The sequence below is a fragment of the Saccostrea echinata genome, unplaced genomic scaffold, assembly GCF_033153115.1.
Source record: "Saccostrea echinata isolate AGI-Se365-2 ecotype Australia unplaced genomic scaffold, CSIRO_AGI_Sech_v1 ptg000162l, whole genome shotgun sequence".
Taxonomy (NCBI): Eukaryota; Metazoa; Mollusca; class Bivalvia; order Ostreida; family Ostreidae; genus Saccostrea; species Saccostrea echinata.
Window position 1 is genome coordinate 1 of NW_026889911.1, and position 20,319 is coordinate 20,319.

Here is a 20,319-nt window from a genome sequence, read left to right on the forward strand (position 1 = left end):
GCTCACACCGCGCACAATGGATAGTGATGTGTGCCTTGCATTTCATATGAAATGGAGAGAGAGAGAAAAAAAAACAATCAAACAAAAGGGTCATATGAAGGGAAATCACGGAATCTCACAAATTGTTGAATGTTCAAATATATATCTAATATACTTTCTAGATCAGTGGATGTTCACCCCCTTAAAGGGACAACATATAATTTCTTTTCGAATATTTAAATACATGACACCTACTTTATAATTATAACACCGAGGACACCGGAAAGATCCAGACCGTACGTAACGTACCACATTCGGTGGTACAACGTCTGAATTTCTCAGTATAATTATATCATAAGAATATACATAACTGACATCCTTGTAAATTACATGAAAAAAAAAAATCACATAAAAAGGGCGTGTATTTAATAATTGTAGAACACTCACTTAATTAGTAGTTATACATAAGAGAGAGACAGAGAGAGACGAACAAGGCGAATAATGGGAGTAGCTTATTCATTGATATTAATTTGTTTCTTGTAATTTACACACACAAATAATTGAGTACATGTAAATAAACAGAATGTGGTCAAAAGCCAATGTATTTAAAATCTATATCTTTCAAGTTGAACAAGACAACCAGTATATAATACAAGACAATACAATACATTGATAGAAGCATCAAATTGGTTGCACACTTTCCACGTGCAGATCATGATTCCCTGCATCTATATGTCACGTGACGATGCAGATGTGCTGCACGGCGCAGTGATGGACATCGCAATAAATGTAAAGTGTTGAAAAAAATGTCGTTTAGTCATTCGCATCGGTAGTCTATTCGAAAGAAAATTTACTACCAGTTTTTAATTGTGTTAGTACTGTAAGTATCCGGAAACTGGCATCGAGTTGCTTTTATTCACTCTTATTATGGGAAGCACACTTTTTTGAATAAGAACATTCAAGACATAATATAAACCACATCTTCTTATTCTTATGAGATTCTTATATTCATAACTTTTATCTATTTTTATCAATTAGGAATTTTGTCTAAATAATCATCATATAAAACAATAGCGAGGGGGAAAAAAAAGAAACATTAAGGATTTAACTGGAGTTACAGATCTTTTGAATATGTTAATAAAATAATGATCATATTTAAAAATATTTGTATCAAAGGAAAAAAATTGAAAGTTAGATCGCCATGTTAGATGATTTTCGCAGTTTCTAGTCTTAATTGGTCAATGAAATGGGTTTTTTTTTTTTCTTATCTCTTTGTTGAGTGAGCATTCAAGTAATACGTGAGAATTCAACATTTGTACGCAGGCCTATAAGGTTTGGATTCAACTGCCTATAACGAGAAAGAAAAAACGTACATATACGAATATACATGCGAGTCAATTTTAAAATTTATTGCTTTTGTTATTAACTTAATACATTTATTTATCATTAAATATATAACACTTTCTTTGATGTTTGATCTCTGTTCTGTGTTGAAAATTATTGAATTCGTGTGTTTCTATTATTTTCTAGCTATAATAATTGTTTACGTTTCAACTCGTTTGTAATGTAGGTATCTTTTCGAAAAGCTTATGTGGCCGTGAAAACGGCCGTTTGGTTTTGTGCTGCACACAACACAACTATAGGATCTTTTTACTTGGCGGCTTTCTGTGTCTTTTTGGGAAGGAGCACCGCTTGGATGTTGGGCAGGACACCACCCTGCGCGATGGTCACGCCGGACAGGAGTTTGTTCAATTCTTCGTCGTTGCGGATGGCCAGCTGCAGATGACGGGGAATGATTCTGGTCTTTTTGTTGTCGCGGGCAGCGTTGCCTGCCAACTCCAAGACTTCTGCGGCCAAGTACTCAAGAACGGCAGCCAAGTACACGGGAGCGCCTGCTCCCACTCTCTCGGCGTAGTTGCCCTTTCTCAGCAGACGGTGAATACGACCCACGGGGAACTGCAGTCCGGCGCGGGAAGAACGGCTCTTGGCCTTCCCCTTCACTTTGCCTCCTTTGCCACGTCCAGACATTCTTAACGGTTATGTTCTTTCGTGTACAGTCAACGAATAATCCAGCGACGCCCGCACGCACCAATTTAAACAACCAAGCGGATCAACGGTGCAGCCAATTAACGCGTCGCTCTGTTGTGCCTTTAGGTGAAATCCGAACAAGTAATGTTTTCTCGGAGGTCCGTAACAAGCTTCTCCTCCTACTCGCATATAAATAGTAAATTTTACCATTTTACTTTATTCATCTCTTCAGTTTGACCTGTCAACTTGAGATCATGCCACCCAAAGTCGGATCCAAAGGCGCCAAGAAAGCAGTCACCAAGGCCAAGACACCGAGGAGCACAGACAAGAAAAGGAGGAAGAGGAGGAGGGAATCTTATGCCATTTACATCTACAAAGTCCTAAAGCAGGTGCACCCTGACACTGGTGTTTCCAGCAAGGCCATGAGCATAATGAACTCCTTCGTCAACGATATCTTTGAGAGAATCGCTGCCGAAGCCTCTCGTTTGGCCCACTACAACAAGCGATCTACAATCACAAGCAGAGAGGTCCAGACTGCTGTCCGTCTCCTTCTGCCCGGTGAACTGGCCAAGCACGCCGTATCTGAGGGCACCAAAGCCGTCACCAAGTACACCAGCAGCAAATAATCTCATTTTGCAAGTACACACACCAAACGGCCCTTTTAAGGGCCAACTAATTTTTAAGAAAAGATACCTTCATATTACATGCGTTATTGAGACACAAATAATATGTGTGAGTGTTACAATGTGAATGCATGTGCTCGTAAAAGTGGCAAACGTATAAAAATCCCACATTGTTTACAACTGATTATAATAACAGAAGTAGGATAAATAAAGAAATACAAGTAGGTATTATTATATGTATGAGAGCCAAATTTTATTCACAAATAACTTGAATGTACAACCAAGCATATATCTAAAATAACTGTATCTTCAAATATAAATAAAATACAAGCATGCGAGGTCCATCTGATGTACACAAAATCCTGGTTCATTTGTCCTCTGTATACTGAATTAATTATCAGCGTACATTATATAATTGATAATAAAGTATCTCAATTCAGCTAATATCAATGAAACAGATAAATAAATTCAAGACCCCCCCCCCCTCCCCTTTCTTTGACATTGACATATTGGAATTTTCAATCAGTAATTATACATCAATAAAAGTGCAATGACCAAAATGCGATAATTATACATTGACAATTAATTGTCTAACATTAGTCATAATTGTTAAACAAGAAAAAAAAAGCATGTCACTCAGCGCCAGTTGGTACCTGTCATTGTCGGTAGATCGATCCCTCAAAATAATACTCAAGACAGCAGCATTATTATTTTAATATATGATTATAATAATAAAAAAAATTAAATAATATATACTGTTTGTGTGTGTTTATTCAATATTTCTTGTCCAAACCTAAATTCAATACATATTTGTTGCTCTGTATATAGTTTTGAGGAAATATTACGACATAAAGGGTCTTACTCTGTTATTGTTGTGTATTTATTTTACCACTTACAACCATTCTGTATTCAACTTTGTACAGTGAATATCTGTATAACAAGTACTCAGTAAGTAAATGTCTGTCTTAACGATGTTTAAGAGGCATCTTTTCGAAAAATTTGGGTGGCCGTGATAACGGCCGTTTGTGTTTGTTTTAAACTTCTGTCTTGACTGTCAAACTGAATTCTTTAGCCTCCAAATCCGTACAGGGTGCGTCCTTGGCGTTTCAAGGCGTAGACCACGTCCATAGCTGTGACGGTCTTTCTCTTGGCATGCTCCGTGTAGGTTACAGCATCTCGGATCACGTTCTCCAAGAAAACCTTAAGAACTCCACGAGTTTCCTCGTAGATGAGACCGGAAATACGTTTGACACCACCACGGCGAGCAAGACGGCGTATGGCTGGCTTGGTGATACCCTGGATGTTGTCTCTCAAGACTTTTCTGTGTCGCTTAGCGCCTCCTTTTCCAAGACCTTTTCCTCCTTTGCCACTCCAGACATGTTATAAGTTCAGCCAGTAGTACTGTTCTGATGAACTGATCATGCGTAATTGCCTAATTTATAGTCCAAATTGAGGACCCGTGAGAGCGCACGATGCTTTGAAAAGTTCGGAACGTTACCAAAGCGGTATTGTGACAAGCTTTACGATTGGTCAGCTTGGCATGATGGGAATGTTTACATTTCTTGCCCCACGGGAATTTTAACCACATTTAATTAATTTTGATTCTTTAATTTCTTCACATATAGGCAAGTTTAGGTTCAATTTATTCACCTAAACCAAAATATTGGTACGTGGAGGTACATATATACATTTTATACAAACTGATATACAAAAAAAAAAAAAAAAACATGACAGAAAAATGAATAAAAATGATAAAGAGAGAGAGGGGAATTATATCAAGCAGGACAGACAGCATCATAATTTTTTAGGATAAACATACACAATTTTTTGTTTTGTTGTTGTTATTTTTTTATTTCAGTATTTTTTGCTTTGAGTTTAACAAAATAAATACCGTTGTTGCCGAATGATAATAAAAACGTGTGTGGGTGGGTGGGTGGGGATTAAGTTATTCAAAGGAAAGGGGTGTGACAGATAACACCGAAATAATACAAAATGTAGAAGCTGAATGAAACTTTTGATTCTCATTCATTTATGATATCTAGTTATAGATGTGATAATTTATTTGATTTCCTCTTTTCTCAGTTAATTTTCAAAGGCAACTTTAAGCAGTGACCAAACCGGCTTTATAAATGAGCCTTTTTCATTTTATTACACGCCACGTTAGAATGAATATCGTTATATTTGACGTTGTTTAGAAATCAATAAAAATCATACTTTGAATATAAATGAAATACGGAATTGCAGTTCTGAAATGCATGTACTCGCATATGTGCATAGCTGTAGAACTAATGAGATAAAGTTGTAATACTGTTATTATTTTTTGCTTCGACACATTCCATCATTTTCTATTTAAATAATTGTGCTATTTTCTAATTTATTTCGCAAAATTCTTGAATGTATTCTAGAGGGGCAGGTTGATGGACTTGTACAAAATATAGTTTCAAGATGTGTAGACAACTTCTACAACTTGATGATGACAATAATACTATGAAATTGTCTAGCATTGTGCTATGTAATTATATATATGTAAGGCACAGATATATTCACTGAAGGATGTACTGTGTCTCAACATTTTTTTTTTTTTTTTTTTTTTCAATTTGGGGGCATTGTACGCCGAATTTGACAAAATTTATTAATTTCGGCCAAATAATTCAACATTATTTTCAGAGATGTTTCAACGTCTGAACAGAAGGCATCTTTTCGAAGAATGTAGGTGGCCGTGAAAACGGCCGTTTGCTTTAGGACTTGAAATACAGCTTAAAATTAAGCACGCTCTCCACGAATACGTCTGGCCAGCTGGATGTCTTTGGGCATGATGGTTACTCTCTTGGCGTGAATGGCGCACAGGTTGGTGTCCTCAAAGAGACCAACAAGGTAAGCTTCGCTTGCTTCCTGTAAAGCCATGACAGCTGAACTCTGGAAACGCAAGTCGGTCTTAAAATCCTGAGCGATTTCCCGGACCAAGCGCTGGAATGGCAGCTTCCTGATGAGAAGCTCAGTGCTCTTCTGGTATCTCCGAATTTCACGGAGGGCGACAGTTCCTGGCCTGTATCTATGCGGTTTCTTAACGCCACCCGTGGCTGGTGCGCTTTTACGAGCAGCTTTGGTAGCGAGCTGTTTTCTGGGGGCCTTGCCTCCTGTAGATTTTCGTGCCGTCTGCTTGGTACGTGCCATGCTATCTCCTCAGATTATTCAAACTCGAATGAATGAAGTGGCAGTGTTGCACCGTGAACTTATATATCTTTGTAAGCTCAAGTTGAAAATCGCTGCGGTCTACCAGTCGGCTTAGTCGATTGGCTGGTGCCCGCAGTAACACTCGCTACGATTAGTCAGGTGAACGAGATGACCATTGGCTACGTCTGTAGGTAGTTTCAATCCACAGAATTGCCCCAAAAGAAAAAGAAAATCAAGTCGGTTTTTGACACATGATTTCACTGCAGATACATATAGTCAAATATTTTTTTTAAAAATATATATATGGTGAATAATGGGGATGAATGTAACGTCAATTGAATAGAAAATAGAATTATTTATTATATATATACATATATTTTCAATTCGTTATTGAAGCAAAATGCATTTTCGAAAAATATATATTATATATTTCTTGTCATTATTTCCTCCTACCATTATCTGAACAAGCCCAGTAATATTACTAAGTATCATGATACTTGCAGATAATCAGAATGGTGCATATAGGATGAACAGGAATTACCCTGTTGCAAAAACAAGAACAAAACAAATAATACAAATAAATGAATAATTAATTAAATGAATGAATAATTAAATAAATGAATGAATGAATGAATGAATAAATGAAAAGAATAAATAAATGAAAAGAATAAGAATGTATGTATCTGTCTTTCAAAAGGTACGCATGAACTTTTATTCCATTCGTTCCACATTTGATTCCAAATAAAGTGGGGAAAAAAAAAGAAAAAAAGAAAAAGAAAAATAATAATAATAATAATAATAAATAAATAAATAAAATAAATGAATGAATAAAATAAAATAAAATAAAATAAAAAAAATTAATAATAATAATAAAACTTCAACAACAAAAAAAACAACAAAAAACAAAAAAAAAAAAAAAACCAAACCAAAACAAAACAAAACAAAACAAAACAAAAAAAAAAAAAAAAAAAAAAAAAAAAAAAAACATGAAAACAAATATACTAGAATGATAACACTAATAATAATGGCCATATAGTTAGCGTAGGCGTTGTGATGTGGAAAAAGTAAAATTTTATTTACTTGAGGGAGGGTATGTAAACAAATTAAAAACTGACTTTTGTTTCTTCTTCTTCTCAGAAACAGCATGTTAATATTATCATGACTTTGCAATTTGCTTCCAGTCGAAGACAAATAAACTATGTGTAATAGGTAAGTGTACTTCTTGTTTATTCATTTTGTGTTTCCATTAGTACATGTATGTAATAGAGGCATCTTTTCTAAAAATGTTGGTAGCCCTGAAAAGGGCTTTTGTAATTGGTTTAAGACAATTGGCAGTCTACGCCTTGGTGGCTTTCTTTGGGGTTTTTGACTTCTTGGCTGTGGCTTTCTTGGGCGCTTTGGTTTTCGTAGGCTTTGGAGCTGCCTTGGCTTTCTTGGGAGACTTAGTAGCTGCTTTCTTCTTGGGAGACTTGGCCTTCTTGGGTGCTGCAGGTTTCTTAACAGCCTTTTTCTTTTCTGTTGGCTTTTTCTCCCCGGTTGTCTTCTTGGGTTTGGTCGTTTTCTTGGGCTTGGCAGCCTTAGGTTTGGTGACTTTTTTGGTCTTGGGTTTCTTCTCCGTCTTGGGCTTCTCTCCCAGCTTGAAGGAACCACTGGCACCTGTACCCTTGGCCTGTTTGAGAACTCCCTTCTTGACTCCGTTCTTGAGGGCCATCTTCAGATGGGTGTTGACACTAGAGGCGTCATTACCGACTTTGTAGTTGCCCATGATGTACTTGAGAATAGCTTGTCTCGAGGAACCTCCGCGCTCCTTCAGGGCAGCCACAGCAGCGCTGATCATCTCGATGTACTTGGGATGGGCGGGGACCGTCTTGGGTTTGGAAACCTTCTTCTTGGCGGGGGATTTTGCTGGTGCGGCGTCTGCCATAATTTTTTTGTCCTGTTTTCTACAACTGATGTGAACGACGTTATCGACGATAAGGAAATGAATGAAATCACCTCCGCCGATGGCCTTATTTGAGTGGCGGCGAGCGCGGACCTCCGTGAAAACTCCCCAATTGTCGAGAGCGTAGAGGATTGAACTCGTCAAACTTTGTGTTTCAATACCTGTTATTTTTCCGATTTTGTCCTCCCAATTTTACTTAATTTTCTCAAATATGTCACTGTGCGTTTTCTTGAAATAATTTCCTACATAACTGTTTTTGTTTAAGGTTCTTAATCTGTCATTTTAAAGGAGGAATTGTCTGTTGATTCTGAAAATGCGCTGTTCCCTGGAGCCCAGAAGCGACTAATTTTGATTAAAACACGAAAACAAGAGGAATAGAACACGAGTAAGGGATTGAAGTACTTACTACATTGCTATGTGATAAAACATACATGTACATTTCTTTCAATTGTCTTCTATGTTACTTAAAATCCGAATGAAAATGCAAACATTCGGCACAAACACGCGCACAATGGATAGTGATGTGTGCCTTGCATTTCATATGAAATGGAGAGAGAGAGAAAAAAAAACAATCAAACAAAAGGGTCATATGAAGGGAAATCACGGAATCTCACAAATTGTTGAATGTTCAAATATATATCTAATATACTTTCTAGATCAGTGGATGTTCACCCCCTTAAAGGGACAACATATAATTTCTTTTCGAATATTTAAATACATGACACCTACTTTATAATTATAACACCGAGGACACCGGAAAGATCCAGACCGTACGTAACGTACCACATTCGGTGGTACAACGTCTGAATTTCTCAGTATAATTATATCATAAGAATATACATAACTGACATCCTTGTAAATTACATGAAAAAAAAAAATCACATAAAAAGGGCGTGTATTTAATAATTGTAGAACACTCACTTAATTAGTAGTTATACATAAGAGAGAGACAGAGAGAGACGAACAAGGCGAATAATGGGAGTAGCTTATTCATTGATATTAATTTGTTTCTTGTAATTTACACACACAAATAATTGAGTACATGTAAATAAACAGAATGTGGTCAAAAGCCAATGTATTTAAAATCTATATCTTTCAAGTTGAACAAGACAACCAGTATATAATACAAGACAATACAATACATTGATAGAAGCATCAAATTGGTTGCACACTTTCCACGTGCAGATCATGATTCCCTGCATCTATATGTCACGTGACGATGCAGATGTGCTGCACGGCGCAGTGATGGACATCGCAATAAATGTAAAGTGTTGAAAAAAATGTCGTTTAGTCATTCGCATCGGTAGTCTATTCGAAAGAAAATTTACTACCAGTTTTTAATTGTGTTAGTACTGTAAGTATCCGGAAACTGGCATCGAGTTGCTTTTATTCACTCTTATTATGGGAAGCACACTTTTTTGAATAAGAACATTCAAGACATAATATAAACCACATCTTCTTATTCTTATGAGATTCTTATATTCATAACTTTTATCTATTTTTATCAATTAGGAATTTTGTCTAAATAATCATCATATAAAACAATAGCGAGGGGGAAAAAAAAGAAACATTAAGGATTTAACTGGAGTTACAGATCTTTTGAATATGTTAATAAAATAATGATCATATTTAAAAATATTTGTATCAAAGGAAAAAAATTGAAAGTTAGATCGCCATGTTAGATGATTTTCGCAGTTTCTAGTCTTAATTGGTCAATGAAATGGGTTTTTTTTTTTCTTATCTCTTTGTTGAGTGAGCATTCAAGTAATACGTGAGAATTCAACATTTGTACGCAGGCCTATAAGGTTTGGATTCAACTGCCTATAACGAGAAAGAAAAAAACGTACATATACGAATATACATGCGAGTCAATTTTAAAATTTATTGCTTTTGTTATTAACTTAATACATTTATTTATCATTAAATATATAACACTTTCTTTGATGTTTGATCTCTGTTCTGTGTTGAAAATTATTGAATTCGTGTGTTTCTATTATTTTCTAGCTATAATAATTGTTTACGTTTCAACTCGTTTGTAATGTAGGTATCTTTTCGAAAAGCTTATGTGGCCGTGAAAACGGCCGTTTGGTTTTGTGCTGCACACAACACAACTATAGGATCTTTTTACTTGGCGGCTTTCTGTGTCTTTTTGGGAAGGAGCACCGCTTGGATGTTGGGCAGGACACCACCCTGCGCGATGGTCACGCCGGACAGGAGTTTGTTCAATTCTTCGTCGTTGCGGATGGCCAGCTGCAGATGACGGGGAATGATTCTGGTCTTTTTGTTGTCGCGGGCAGCGTTGCCTGCCAACTCCAAGACTTCTGCGGCCAAGTACTCAAGAACGGCAGCCAAGTACACGGGAGCGCCTGCTCCCACTCTCTCGGCGTAGTTGCCCTTTCTCAGCAGACGGTGAATACGACCCACGGGGAACTGCAGTCCGGCGCGGGAAGAACGGCTCTTGGCCTTCCCCTTCACTTTGCCTCCTTTGCCACGTCCAGACATTCTTAACGGTTATGTTCTTTCGTGTACAGTCAACGAATAATCCAGCGACGCCCGCACGCACCAATTTAAACAACCAAGCGGATCCAACGGTGCAGCCAATTAACGCGTCGCTCTGTTGTGCCTTTAGGTGAAATCCGAACAAGTAATGTTTTCTCGGAGGTCCGTAACAAGCTTCTCCTCCTACTCGCATATAAATAGTAAATTTTACCATTTTACTTTATTCATCTCTTCAGTTTGACATGTTAACTTGAGATCATGCCACCCAAAGTCGGATCCAAAGGCGCCAAGAAAGCAGTCACCAAGGCCAAGACACCGAGGAGCACAGACAAGAAAAGGAGGAAGAGGAGGAGGGAATCTTATGCCATTTACATCTACAAAGTCCTAAAGCAGGTGCACCCTGACACTGGTGTTTCCAGCAAGGCCATGAGCATAATGAACTCCTTCGTCAACGATATCTTTGAGAGAATCGCTGCCGAAGCCTCTCGTTTGGCCCACTACAACAAGCGATCTACAATCACAAGCAGAGAGGTCCAGACTGCTGTCCGTCTCCTTCTGCCCGGTGAACTGGCCAAGCACGCCGTATCTGAGGGCACCAAAGCCGTCACCAAGTACACCAGCAGCAAATAATCTCATTTTGCAAGTACACACACCAAACGGCCCTTTTAAGGGCCAACTAATTTTTAGGAAAAGATACCTTCATATTACATGCGTTATTGAGACACAAATAATATGTGTGAGTGTTACAATGTGAATGCATGTGCTCGTAAAAGTGGCAAACGTATAAAAATCCCACATTGTTTACAACTGATTATAATAACAGAAGTAGGATAAATAAAGAAATACAAGTAGGTATTATTATATGTATGAGAGCCAAATTTTATTCACAAATAACTTGAATGTACAACCAAGCATATATCTAAAATAACTGTATCTTCAAATATAAATAAAATACAAGCATGCGAGGTCCATCTGATGTACACAAAATCCTGGTTCATTTGTCCTCTGTATACTGAATTAATTATCAGCGTACATTATATAATTGATAATAAAGTATCTCAATTCAGCTAATATCAATGAAACAGATAAATAAATTCAAGACCCCCCCCCCCCTCCCCTTTCTTTGACATTGACATATTGGAATTTTCAATCAGTAATTATACATCAATAAAAGTGCAATGACCAAAATGCGATAATTATACATTGACAATTAATTGTCTAACATTAGTCATAATTGTTAAACAAGAAAAAAAAAGCATGTCACTCAGCGCCAGTTGGTACCTGTCATTGTCGGTAGATCGATCCCTCAAAATAATACTCAAGACAGCAGCATTATTATTTTAATATATGATTATAATAATAAAAAAAAATTAAATAATATATACTGTTTGTGTGTGTTTATTCAATATTTCTTGTCCAAACCTAAATTCAATACATATTTGTTGCTCTGTATATAGTTTTGAGGAAATATTACGACATAAAGGGTCTTACTCTGTTATTGTTGTGTATTTATTTTACCACTTACAACCATTCTGTATTCAACTTTGTACAGTGAATATCTGTATAACAAGTACTCAGTAAGTAAATGTCTGTCTTAACGATGTTTAAGAGGCATCTTTTCGAAAAATTTGGGTGGCCGTGATAACGGCCGTTTGTGTTTGTTTTAAACTTCTGTCTTGACTGTCAAACTGAATTCTTTAGCCTCCAAATCCGTACAGGGTGCGTCCTTGGCGTTTCAAGGCGTAGACCACGTCCATAGCTGTGACGGTCTTTCTCTTGGCATGCTCCGTGTAGGTTACAGCATCTCGGATCACGTTCTCCAAGAAAACCTTAAGAACTCCACGAGTTTCCTCGTAGATGAGACCGGAAATACGTTTGACACCACCACGGCGAGCAAGACGGCGTATGGCTGGCTTGGTGATACCCTGGATGTTGTCTCTCAAGACTTTTCTGTGTCGCTTAGCGCCTCCTTTTCCAAGACCTTTTCCTCCTTTGCCACGTCCAGACATGTTATAAGTTCAGCCAGTAGTACTGTTCTGATGAACTGATCATGCGTAATTGCCTAATTTATAGTCCAAATTGAGGACCCGTGAGAGCGCACGATGCTTTGAAAAGTTCGGAACGTTACCAAAGCGGTATTGTGACAAGCTTTACGATTGGTCAGCTTGGCATGATGGGAATGTTTACATTTCTTGCCCCACGGGAATTTTAACCACATTTAATTAATTTTGATTCTTTAATTTCTTCACATATAGGCAAGTTTAGGTTCAATTTATTCACCTAAACCAAAATATTGGTACGTGGAGGTACATATATACATTTTATACAAACTGATATACAAAAAAAAAAAAAAAAAACATGACAGAAAATGAATAAAAATGATAAAGAGAGAGAGGGGAATTATATCAAGCAGGACAGACAGCATCATAATTTTTTAGGATAAACATACACAATTTTTTGTTTTGTTGTTGTTATTTTTTTATTTCAGTATTTTTTGCTTTGAGTTTAACAAAATAAATACCGTTGTTGCCGAATGATAATAAAAACGTGTGTGGGTGGGTGGGTGGGGATTAAGTTATTCAAAGGAAAGGGGTGTGACAGATAACACCGAAATAATACAAAATGTAGAAGCTGAATGAAACTTTTGATTCTCATTCATTTATGATATCTAGTTATAGATGTGATAATTTATTTGATTTCCTCTTTTCTCAGTTAATTTTCAAAGGCAACTTTAAGCAGTGACCAAACCGGCTTTATAAATGAGCCTTTTTCATTTTATTACACGCCACGTTAGAATGAATATCGTTATATTTGACGTTGTTTAGAAATCAATAAAAATCATACTTTGAATATAAATGAAATACGGAATTGCAGTTCTGAAATGCATGTACTCGCATATGTGCATAGCTGTAGAACTAATGAGATAAAGTTGTAATACTGTTATTATTTTTTGCTTCGACACATTCCATCATTTTCTATTTAAATAATTGTGCTATTTTCTAATTTATTTCGCAAAATTCTTGAATGTATTCTAGAGGGGCAGGTTGATGGACTTGTACAAAATATAGTTTCAAGATGTGTAGACAACTTCTACAACTTGATGATGACAATAATACTATGAAATTGTCTAGCATTGTGCTATGTAATTATATATATGTAAGGCACAGATATATTCACTGAAGGATGTACTGTGTCTCAACATTTTTTTTTTTTTTTTTTTTTTTCAATTTGGGGGCATTGTACGCCGAATTTGACAAAATTTATTAATTTCGGCCAAATAATTCAACATTATTTTCAGAGATGTTTCAACGTCTGAACAGAAGGCATCTTTTCGAAGAATGTAGGTGGCCGTGAAAACGGCCGTTTGCTTTAGGACTTGAAATACAGCTTAAAATTAAGCACGCTCTCCACGAATACGTCTGGCCAGCTGGATGTCTTTGGGCATGATGGTTACTCTCTTGGCGTGAATGGCGCACAGGTTGGTGTCCTCAAAGAGACCAACAAGGTAAGCTTCGCTTGCTTCCTGTAAAGCCATGACAGCTGAACTCTGGAAACGCAAGTCGGTCTTAAAATCCTGAGCGATTTCCCGGACCAAGCGCTGGAATGGCAGCTTCCTGATGAGAAGCTCAGTGCTCTTCTGGTATCTCCGAATTTCACGGAGGGCGACAGTTCCTGGCCTGTATCTATGCGGTTTCTTAACGCCACCCGTGGCTGGTGCGCTTTTACGAGCAGCTTTGGTAGCGAGCTGTTTTCTGGGGGCCTTGCCTCCTGTAGATTTTCGTGCCGTCTGCTTGGTACGTGCCATGCTATCTCCTCAGATTATTCAAACTCGAATGAATGAAGTGGCAGTGTTGCACCGTGAACTTATATATCTTTGTAAGCTCAAGTTGAAAATCGCTGCGGTCTACCAGTCGGCTTAGTCGATTGGCTGGTGCCCGCAGTAACACTCGCTACGATTAGTCAGGTGAACGAGATGACCATTGGCTACGTCTGTAGGTAGTTTCAATCCACAGAATTGCCCCAAAAGAAAAAGAAAATCAAGTCGGTTTTTGACACATGATTTCACTGCAGATACATATAGTCAAATATTTTTTTTAAAAATATATATATGGTGAATAATGGGGATGAATGTAACGTCAATTGAATAGAAAATAGAATTATTTATTATATATATACATATATTTTCAATTCGTTATTGAAGCAAAATGCATTTTCGAAAAATATATATTATATATTTCTTGTCATTATTTCCTCCTACCATTATCTGAACAAGCCCAGTAATATTACTAAGTATCATGATACTTGCAGATAATCAGAATGGTGCATATAGGATGAACAGGAATTACCCTGTTGCAAAAACAAGAACAAAACAAATAATACAAATAAATGAATAATTAATTAAATGAATGAATAATTAAATAAATGAATGAATGAATGAATGAATAAATGAAAAGAATAAATAAATGAAAAGAATAAGAATGTATGTATCTGTCTTTCAAAAGGTACGCATGAACTTTTATTCCATTCGTTCCACATTTGATTCCAAATAAAGTGGGGAAAAAAAAAGAGAAAAAGAAAAATAATAATAATAATAATAATAAATAAATAAATAAAATAAATGAATGAATAAAATAAAATAAAATAAAATAAAAAAAATTAATAATAATAATAAAACTTCAACAACAAAAAAAACAACAAAAAACAAAAAAAAAAAAAAAACCAAACCAAAACAAAACAAAACAAAACAAAACAAAAAAAAAAAAAAAAAAAAAAAAAAAAAAAACATGAAAACAAATATACTAGAATGATAACACTAATAATAATGGCCATATAGTTAGCGTAGGCGTTGTGATGTGGAAAAAGTAAAATTTTATTTACTTGAGGGAGGGTATGTAAACAAATTAAAAACTGACTTTTGTTTCTTCTTCTTCTCAGAAACAGCATGTTAATATTATCATGACTTTGCAATTTGCTTCCAGTCGAAGACAAATAAACTATGTGTAATAGGTAAGTGTACTTCTTGTTTATTCATTTTGTGTTTCCATTAGTACATGTATGTAATAGAGGCATCTTTTCTAAAAATGTTGGTAGCCCTGAAAAGGGCTTTTGTAATTGGTTTAAGACAATTGGCAGTCTACGCCTTGGTGGCTTTCTTTGGGGTTTTTGACTTCTTGGCTGTGGCTTTCTTGGGCGCTTTGGTTTTCGTAGGCTTTGGAGCTGCCTTGGCTTTCTTGGGAGACTTAGTAGCTGCTTTCTTCTTGGGAGACTTGGCCTTCTTGGGTGCTGCAGGTTTCTTAACAGCCTTTTTCTTTTCTGTTGGCTTTTTCTCCCCGGTTGTCTTCTTGGGTTTGGTCGTTTTCTTGGGCTTGGCAGCCTTAGGTTTGGTGACTTTTTTGGTCTTGGGTTTCTTCTCCGTCTTGGGCTTCTCTCCCAGCTTGAAGGAACCACTGGCACCTGTACCCTTGGCCTGTTTGAGAACTCCCTTCTTGACTCCGTTCTTGAGGGCCATCTTCAGATGGGTGTTGACACTAGAGGCGTCATTACCGACTTTGTAGTTGCCCATGATGTACTTGAGAATAGCTTGTCTCGAGGAACCTCCGCGCTCCTTCAGGGCAGCCACAGCAGCGCTGATCATCTCGATGTACTTGGGATGGGCGGGGACCGTCTTGGGTTTGGAAACCTTCTTCTTGGCGGGGGATTTTGCTGGTGCGGCGTCTGCCATAATTTTTTTGTCCTGTTTTCTACAACTGATGTGAACGACGTTATCGACGATAAGGAAATGAATGAAATCACCTCCGCCGATGGCCTTATTTGAGTGGCGGCGAGCGCGGACCTCCGTGAAAACTCCCCAATTGTCGAGAGCGTAGAGGATTGAACTCGTCAAACTTTGTGTTTCAATACCTGTTATTTTTCCGATTTTGTCCTCCCAATTTTACTTAATTTTCTCAAATATGTCACTGTGCGTTTTCTTGAAATAATTTCCTACATAACTGTTTTTGTTTAAGGTTCTTAATCTGTCATTTTAAAGGAGGAATTGTCTGTTGATTCTGAAAATGCGCTGTTCCCTGGAGCCCAGAAGCGACTAATTTGATTAAAACACGAAAACAAGAGGAATAGAACACGAGTAAGGGATTGAAGTACTTACTACATTGCTATGTGATAAAACATACATGTACATTTCTTTCAATTGTCTTCTATGTTACTTAAAATCCGAATGAAAATGCAAACATTCGGCACAAACACGCGCACAATGGATAGTGATGTGTGCCTTGCATTTCATATGAAATGGAGAGAGAGAGAAAAAAAAACAATCAAACAAAAGGGTCATATGAAGGGAAATCACGGAATCTCACAAATTGTTGAATGTTCAAATATATATCTAATATACTTTCTAGATCAGTGGATGTTCACCCCCTTAAAGGGACAACATATAATTTCTTTTCGAATATTTAAATACATGACACCTACTTTATAATTATAACACCGAGGACACCGGAAAGATCCAGACCGTACGTAACGTACCACATTCGGTGGTACAACGTCTGAATTTCTCAGTATAATTATATCATAAGAATATACATAACTGACATCCTTGTAAATTACATGAAAAAAAAAAATCACATAAAAAGGGCGTGTATTTAATAATTGTAGAACACTCACTTAATTAGTAGTTATACATAAGAGAGAGACAGAGAGAGACGAACAAGGCGAATAATGGGAGTAGCTTATTCATTGATATTAATTTGTTTCTTGTAATTTACACACACAAATAATTGAGTACATGTAAATAAACAGAATGTGGTCAAAAGCCAATGTATTTAAAATCTATATCTTTCAAGTTGAACAAGACAACCAGTATATAATACAAGACAATACAATACATTGATAGAAGCATCAAATTGGTTGCACACTTTCCACGTGCAGATCATGATTCCCTGCATCTATATGTCACGTGACGATGCAGATGTGCTGCACGGCGCAGTGATGGACATCGCAATAAATGTAAAGTGTTGAAAAAAATGTCGTTTAGTCATTCGCATCGGTAGTCTATTCGAAAGAAAATTTACTACCAGTTTTTAATTGTGTTAGTACTGTAAGTATCCGGAAACTGGCATCGAGTTGCTTTTATTCACTCTTATTATGGGAAGCACACTTTTTTGAATAAGAACATTCAAGACATAATATAAACCACATCTTCTTATTCTTATGAGATTCTTATATTCATAACTTTTATCTATTTTTATCAATTAGGAATTTTGTCTAAATAATCATCATATAAAACAATAGCGAGGGGGAAAAAAAAGAAACATTAAGGATTTAACTGGAGTTACAGATCTTTTGAATATGTTAATAAAATAATGATCATATTTAAAAATATTTGTATCAAAGGAAAAAAATTGAAAGTTAGATCGCCATGTTAGATGATTTTCGCAGTTTCTAGTCTTAATTGGTCAATGAAATGGGTTTTTTTTTTTCTTATCTCTTTGTTGAGTGAGCATTCAAGTAATACGTGAGAATTCAACATTTGTACGCAGGCCTATAAGGTTTGGATTCAACTGCCTATAACGAGAAAGAAAAAAACGTACATATACGAATATACATGCGAGTCAATTTTAAAATTTATTGCTTTTGTTATTAACTTAATACATTTATTTATCATTAAATATATAACACTTTCTTTGATGTTTGATCTCTGTTCTGTGTTGAAAATTATTGAATTCGTGTGTTTCTATTATTTTCTAGCTATAATAATTGTTTACGTTTCAACTCGTTTGTAATGTAGGTATCTTTTCGAAAAGCTTATGTGGCCGTGAAAACGGCCGTTTGGTTTTGTGCTGCACACAACACAACTATAGGATCTTTTTACTTGGCGGCTTTCTGTGTCTTTTTGGGAAGGAGCACCGCTTGGATGTTGGGCAGGACACCACCCTGCGCGATGGTCACGCCGGACAGGAGTTTGTTCAATTCTTCGTCGTTGCGGATGGCCAGCTGCAGATGACGGGGAATGATTCTGGTCTTTTTGTTGTCGCGGGCAGCGTTGCCTGCCAACTCCAAGACTTCTGCGGCCAAGTACTCAAGAACGGCAGCCAAGTACACGGGAGCGCCTGCTCCCACTCTCTCGGCGTAGTTGCCCTTTCTCAGCAGACGGTGAATACGACCCACGGGGAACTGCAGTCCGGCGCGGGAAGAACGGCTCTTGGCCTTCCCCTTCACTTTGCCTCCTTTGCCACGTCCAGACATTCTTAACGGTTATGTTCTTTCGTGTACAGTCAACGAATAATCCAGCGACGCCCGCACGCACCAATTTAAACAACCAAGCGGATCCAACGGTGCAGCCAATTAACGCGTCGCTCTGTTGTGCCTTTAGGTGAAATCCGAACAAGTAATGTTTTCTCGGAGGTCCGTAACAAGCTTCTCCTCCTACTCGCATATAAATAGTAAATTTTACCATTTTACTTTATTCATCTCTTCAGTTTGACCTGTCAACTTGAGATCATGCCACCCAAAGTCGGATCCAAAGGCGCCAAGAAAGCAGTCACCAAGGCCAAGACACCGAGGAGCACAGACAAGAAAAGGAGGAAGAGGAGGAGGGAATCTTATGCCATTTACATCTACAAAGTCCTAAAGCAGGTGCACCCTGACACTGGTGTTTCCAGCAAGGCCATGAGCATAATGAACTCCTTCGTCAACGATATCTTTGAGAGAATCGCTGCCGAAGCCTCTCGTTTGGCCCACTACAACAAGCGATCTACAATCACAAGCAGAGAGGTCCAGACTGCTGTCCGTCTCCTTCTGCCCGGTGAACTGGCCAAGCACGCCGTATCTGAGGGCACCAAAGCCGTCACCAAGTACACCAGCAGCAAATAATCTCATTTTGCAAGTACACACACCAAACGGCCCTTTTAAGGGCCAACTAATTTTTAAGAAAAGATACCTTCATATTACATGCGTTATTGAGACACAAATAATATGTGTGAGTGTTACAATGTGAATGCATGTGCTCGTAAAAGTGGCAAACGTATAAAAATCCCACATTGTTTACAACTGATTATAATAACAGAAGTAGGATAAATAAAGAAATACAAGTAGGTATTATTATATGTATGAGAGCCAAATTTTATTCACAAATAACTTGAATGTACAACCAAGCATATATCTAAAATAACTGTATCTTCAAATATAAATAAAATACAAGCATGCGAGGTCCATCTGATGTACACAAAATCCTGGTTCATTTGTCCTCTGTATACTGAATTAATTATCAGCGTACATTATATAATTGATAATAAAGTATCTCAATTCAGCTAATATCAATGAAACAGATAAATAAATTCAAGACCCCCCCCCCCTCCCCTTTCTTTGACATTGACATATTGGAATTTTCAATCAGTAATTATACATCAATAAAAGTGCAATGACCAAAATGCGATAATTATACATTGACAATTAATTGTCTAACATTAGTCATAATTGTTAAACAAGAAAAAAAAAGCATGTCACTCAGCGCCAGTTGGTACCTGTCATTGTCGGTAGATCGATCCCTCAAAATAATACTCAAGACAGCAGCATTATTATTTTAATATATGATTATAATAATAAAAAAAAATTAAATAATATATACTGTTTGTGTGTGTTTATTCAATATTTCTTGTCCAAACCTAAATTCAATACATATTTGTTGCTCTGTATATAGTTTTGAGGAAATATTACGACATAAAGGGTCTTACTCTGTTATTGTTGTGTATTTATTTTACCACTTACAACCATTCTGTATTCAACTTTGTACAGTGAATATCTGTATAACAAGTACTCAGTAAGTAAATGTCTGTCTTAACGATGTTTAAGAGGCATCTTTTCGAAAAATTTGGGTGGCCGTGATAACGGCCGTTTGTGTTTGTTTTAAACTTCTGTCTTGACTGTCAAACTGAATTCTTTAGCCTCCAAATCCGTACAGGGTGCGTCCTTGGCGTTTCAAGGCGTAGACCACGTCCATAGCTGTGACGGTCTTTCTCTTGGCATGCTCCGTGTAGGTTACAGCATCTCGGATCACGTTCTCCAAGAAAACCTTAAGAA

General features: G+C 37.0%; 12 protein-coding genes across 12 annotated transcripts; 3 read left to right on the top strand and 9 right to left on the bottom strand.

The window, feature by feature from the left end:
* Positions 1-1,629: 1,629 nt before the first annotated feature.
* LOC133177543 (histone H2A) lies at positions 1,630-2,007 on the bottom strand. Its single transcript, XM_061312512.1, has one exon. It carries the CDS (start codon positions 2,005-2,007, stop codon positions 1,630-1,632), a length of 378 nt encoding a protein of 125 aa, XP_061168496.1.
* A 254-nt stretch (positions 2,008-2,261) lies between these two features.
* On the top strand, positions 2,262-2,633 carry LOC133177531 (histone H2B-like). The gene has a single exon (XM_061312500.1). The coding sequence runs from the start codon at positions 2,262-2,264 to the stop codon at positions 2,631-2,633; it is 372 nt and encodes a 123-aa protein (XP_061168484.1).
* A 1,065-nt stretch (positions 2,634-3,698) lies between these two features.
* On the bottom strand, positions 3,699-4,010 carry LOC133177532 (histone H4-like; the record flags this gene model as incomplete). The annotated part of the gene is made up of 1 exon (XM_061312501.1): positions 3,699-4,010. A coding segment is annotated over one exon (312 nt), but the record flags the coding sequence as incomplete, so codon positions are not given.
* Positions 4,011-5,393: 1,383 nt separating this feature from the next.
* Positions 5,394-5,980, bottom strand: LOC133177544 (histone H3-like). Its single transcript, XM_061312513.1, has 2 exons — positions 5,970-5,980; positions 5,394-5,805 (listed from the first exon to the last, which is right to left on the bottom strand). The coding sequence occupies exons 1-2, from the start codon at positions 5,978-5,980 to the stop codon at positions 5,394-5,396; spliced, it is 423 nt and encodes a 140-aa protein (XP_061168497.1).
* A 1,160-nt stretch (positions 5,981-7,140) lies between these two features.
* On the bottom strand, positions 7,141-7,728 carry LOC133177535 (histone H1-delta-like). Its single transcript, XM_061312504.1, has one exon. It carries the CDS (start codon positions 7,726-7,728, stop codon positions 7,141-7,143), a length of 588 nt encoding a protein of 195 aa, XP_061168488.1.
* Positions 7,729-9,870: 2,142 nt separating this feature from the next.
* Positions 9,871-10,248, bottom strand: LOC133177534 (histone H2A). Its single transcript, XM_061312503.1, has one exon. It carries the CDS (start codon positions 10,246-10,248, stop codon positions 9,871-9,873), a length of 378 nt encoding a protein of 125 aa, XP_061168487.1.
* Positions 10,249-10,503: 255 nt separating this feature from the next.
* Positions 10,504-10,875, top strand: LOC133177533 (histone H2B-like). Its single transcript, XM_061312502.1, has one exon. It carries the CDS (start codon positions 10,504-10,506, stop codon positions 10,873-10,875), a length of 372 nt encoding a protein of 123 aa, XP_061168486.1.
* A 1,067-nt stretch (positions 10,876-11,942) lies between these two features.
* On the bottom strand, positions 11,943-12,254 carry LOC133177536 (histone H4). Its single transcript, XM_061312505.1, has one exon. It carries the CDS (start codon positions 12,252-12,254, stop codon positions 11,943-11,945), a length of 312 nt encoding a protein of 103 aa, XP_061168489.1.
* A 1,385-nt stretch (positions 12,255-13,639) lies between these two features.
* LOC133177538 (histone H3) lies at positions 13,640-14,050 on the bottom strand. Its single transcript, XM_061312506.1, has one exon. It carries the CDS (start codon positions 14,048-14,050, stop codon positions 13,640-13,642), a length of 411 nt encoding a protein of 136 aa, XP_061168490.1.
* A 1,329-nt stretch (positions 14,051-15,379) lies between these two features.
* Positions 15,380-15,967, bottom strand: LOC133177539 (histone H1-delta-like). Its single transcript, XM_061312507.1, has one exon. It carries the CDS (start codon positions 15,965-15,967, stop codon positions 15,380-15,382), a length of 588 nt encoding a protein of 195 aa, XP_061168491.1.
* A 2,141-nt stretch (positions 15,968-18,108) lies between these two features.
* On the bottom strand, positions 18,109-18,486 carry LOC133177540 (histone H2A). Its single transcript, XM_061312508.1, has one exon. It carries the CDS (start codon positions 18,484-18,486, stop codon positions 18,109-18,111), a length of 378 nt encoding a protein of 125 aa, XP_061168492.1.
* A 255-nt stretch (positions 18,487-18,741) lies between these two features.
* On the top strand, positions 18,742-19,113 carry LOC133177541 (histone H2B-like). The gene has a single exon (XM_061312510.1). The coding sequence runs from the start codon at positions 18,742-18,744 to the stop codon at positions 19,111-19,113; it is 372 nt and encodes a 123-aa protein (XP_061168494.1).
* Positions 19,114-20,319: the final 1,206 nt, after the last annotated feature.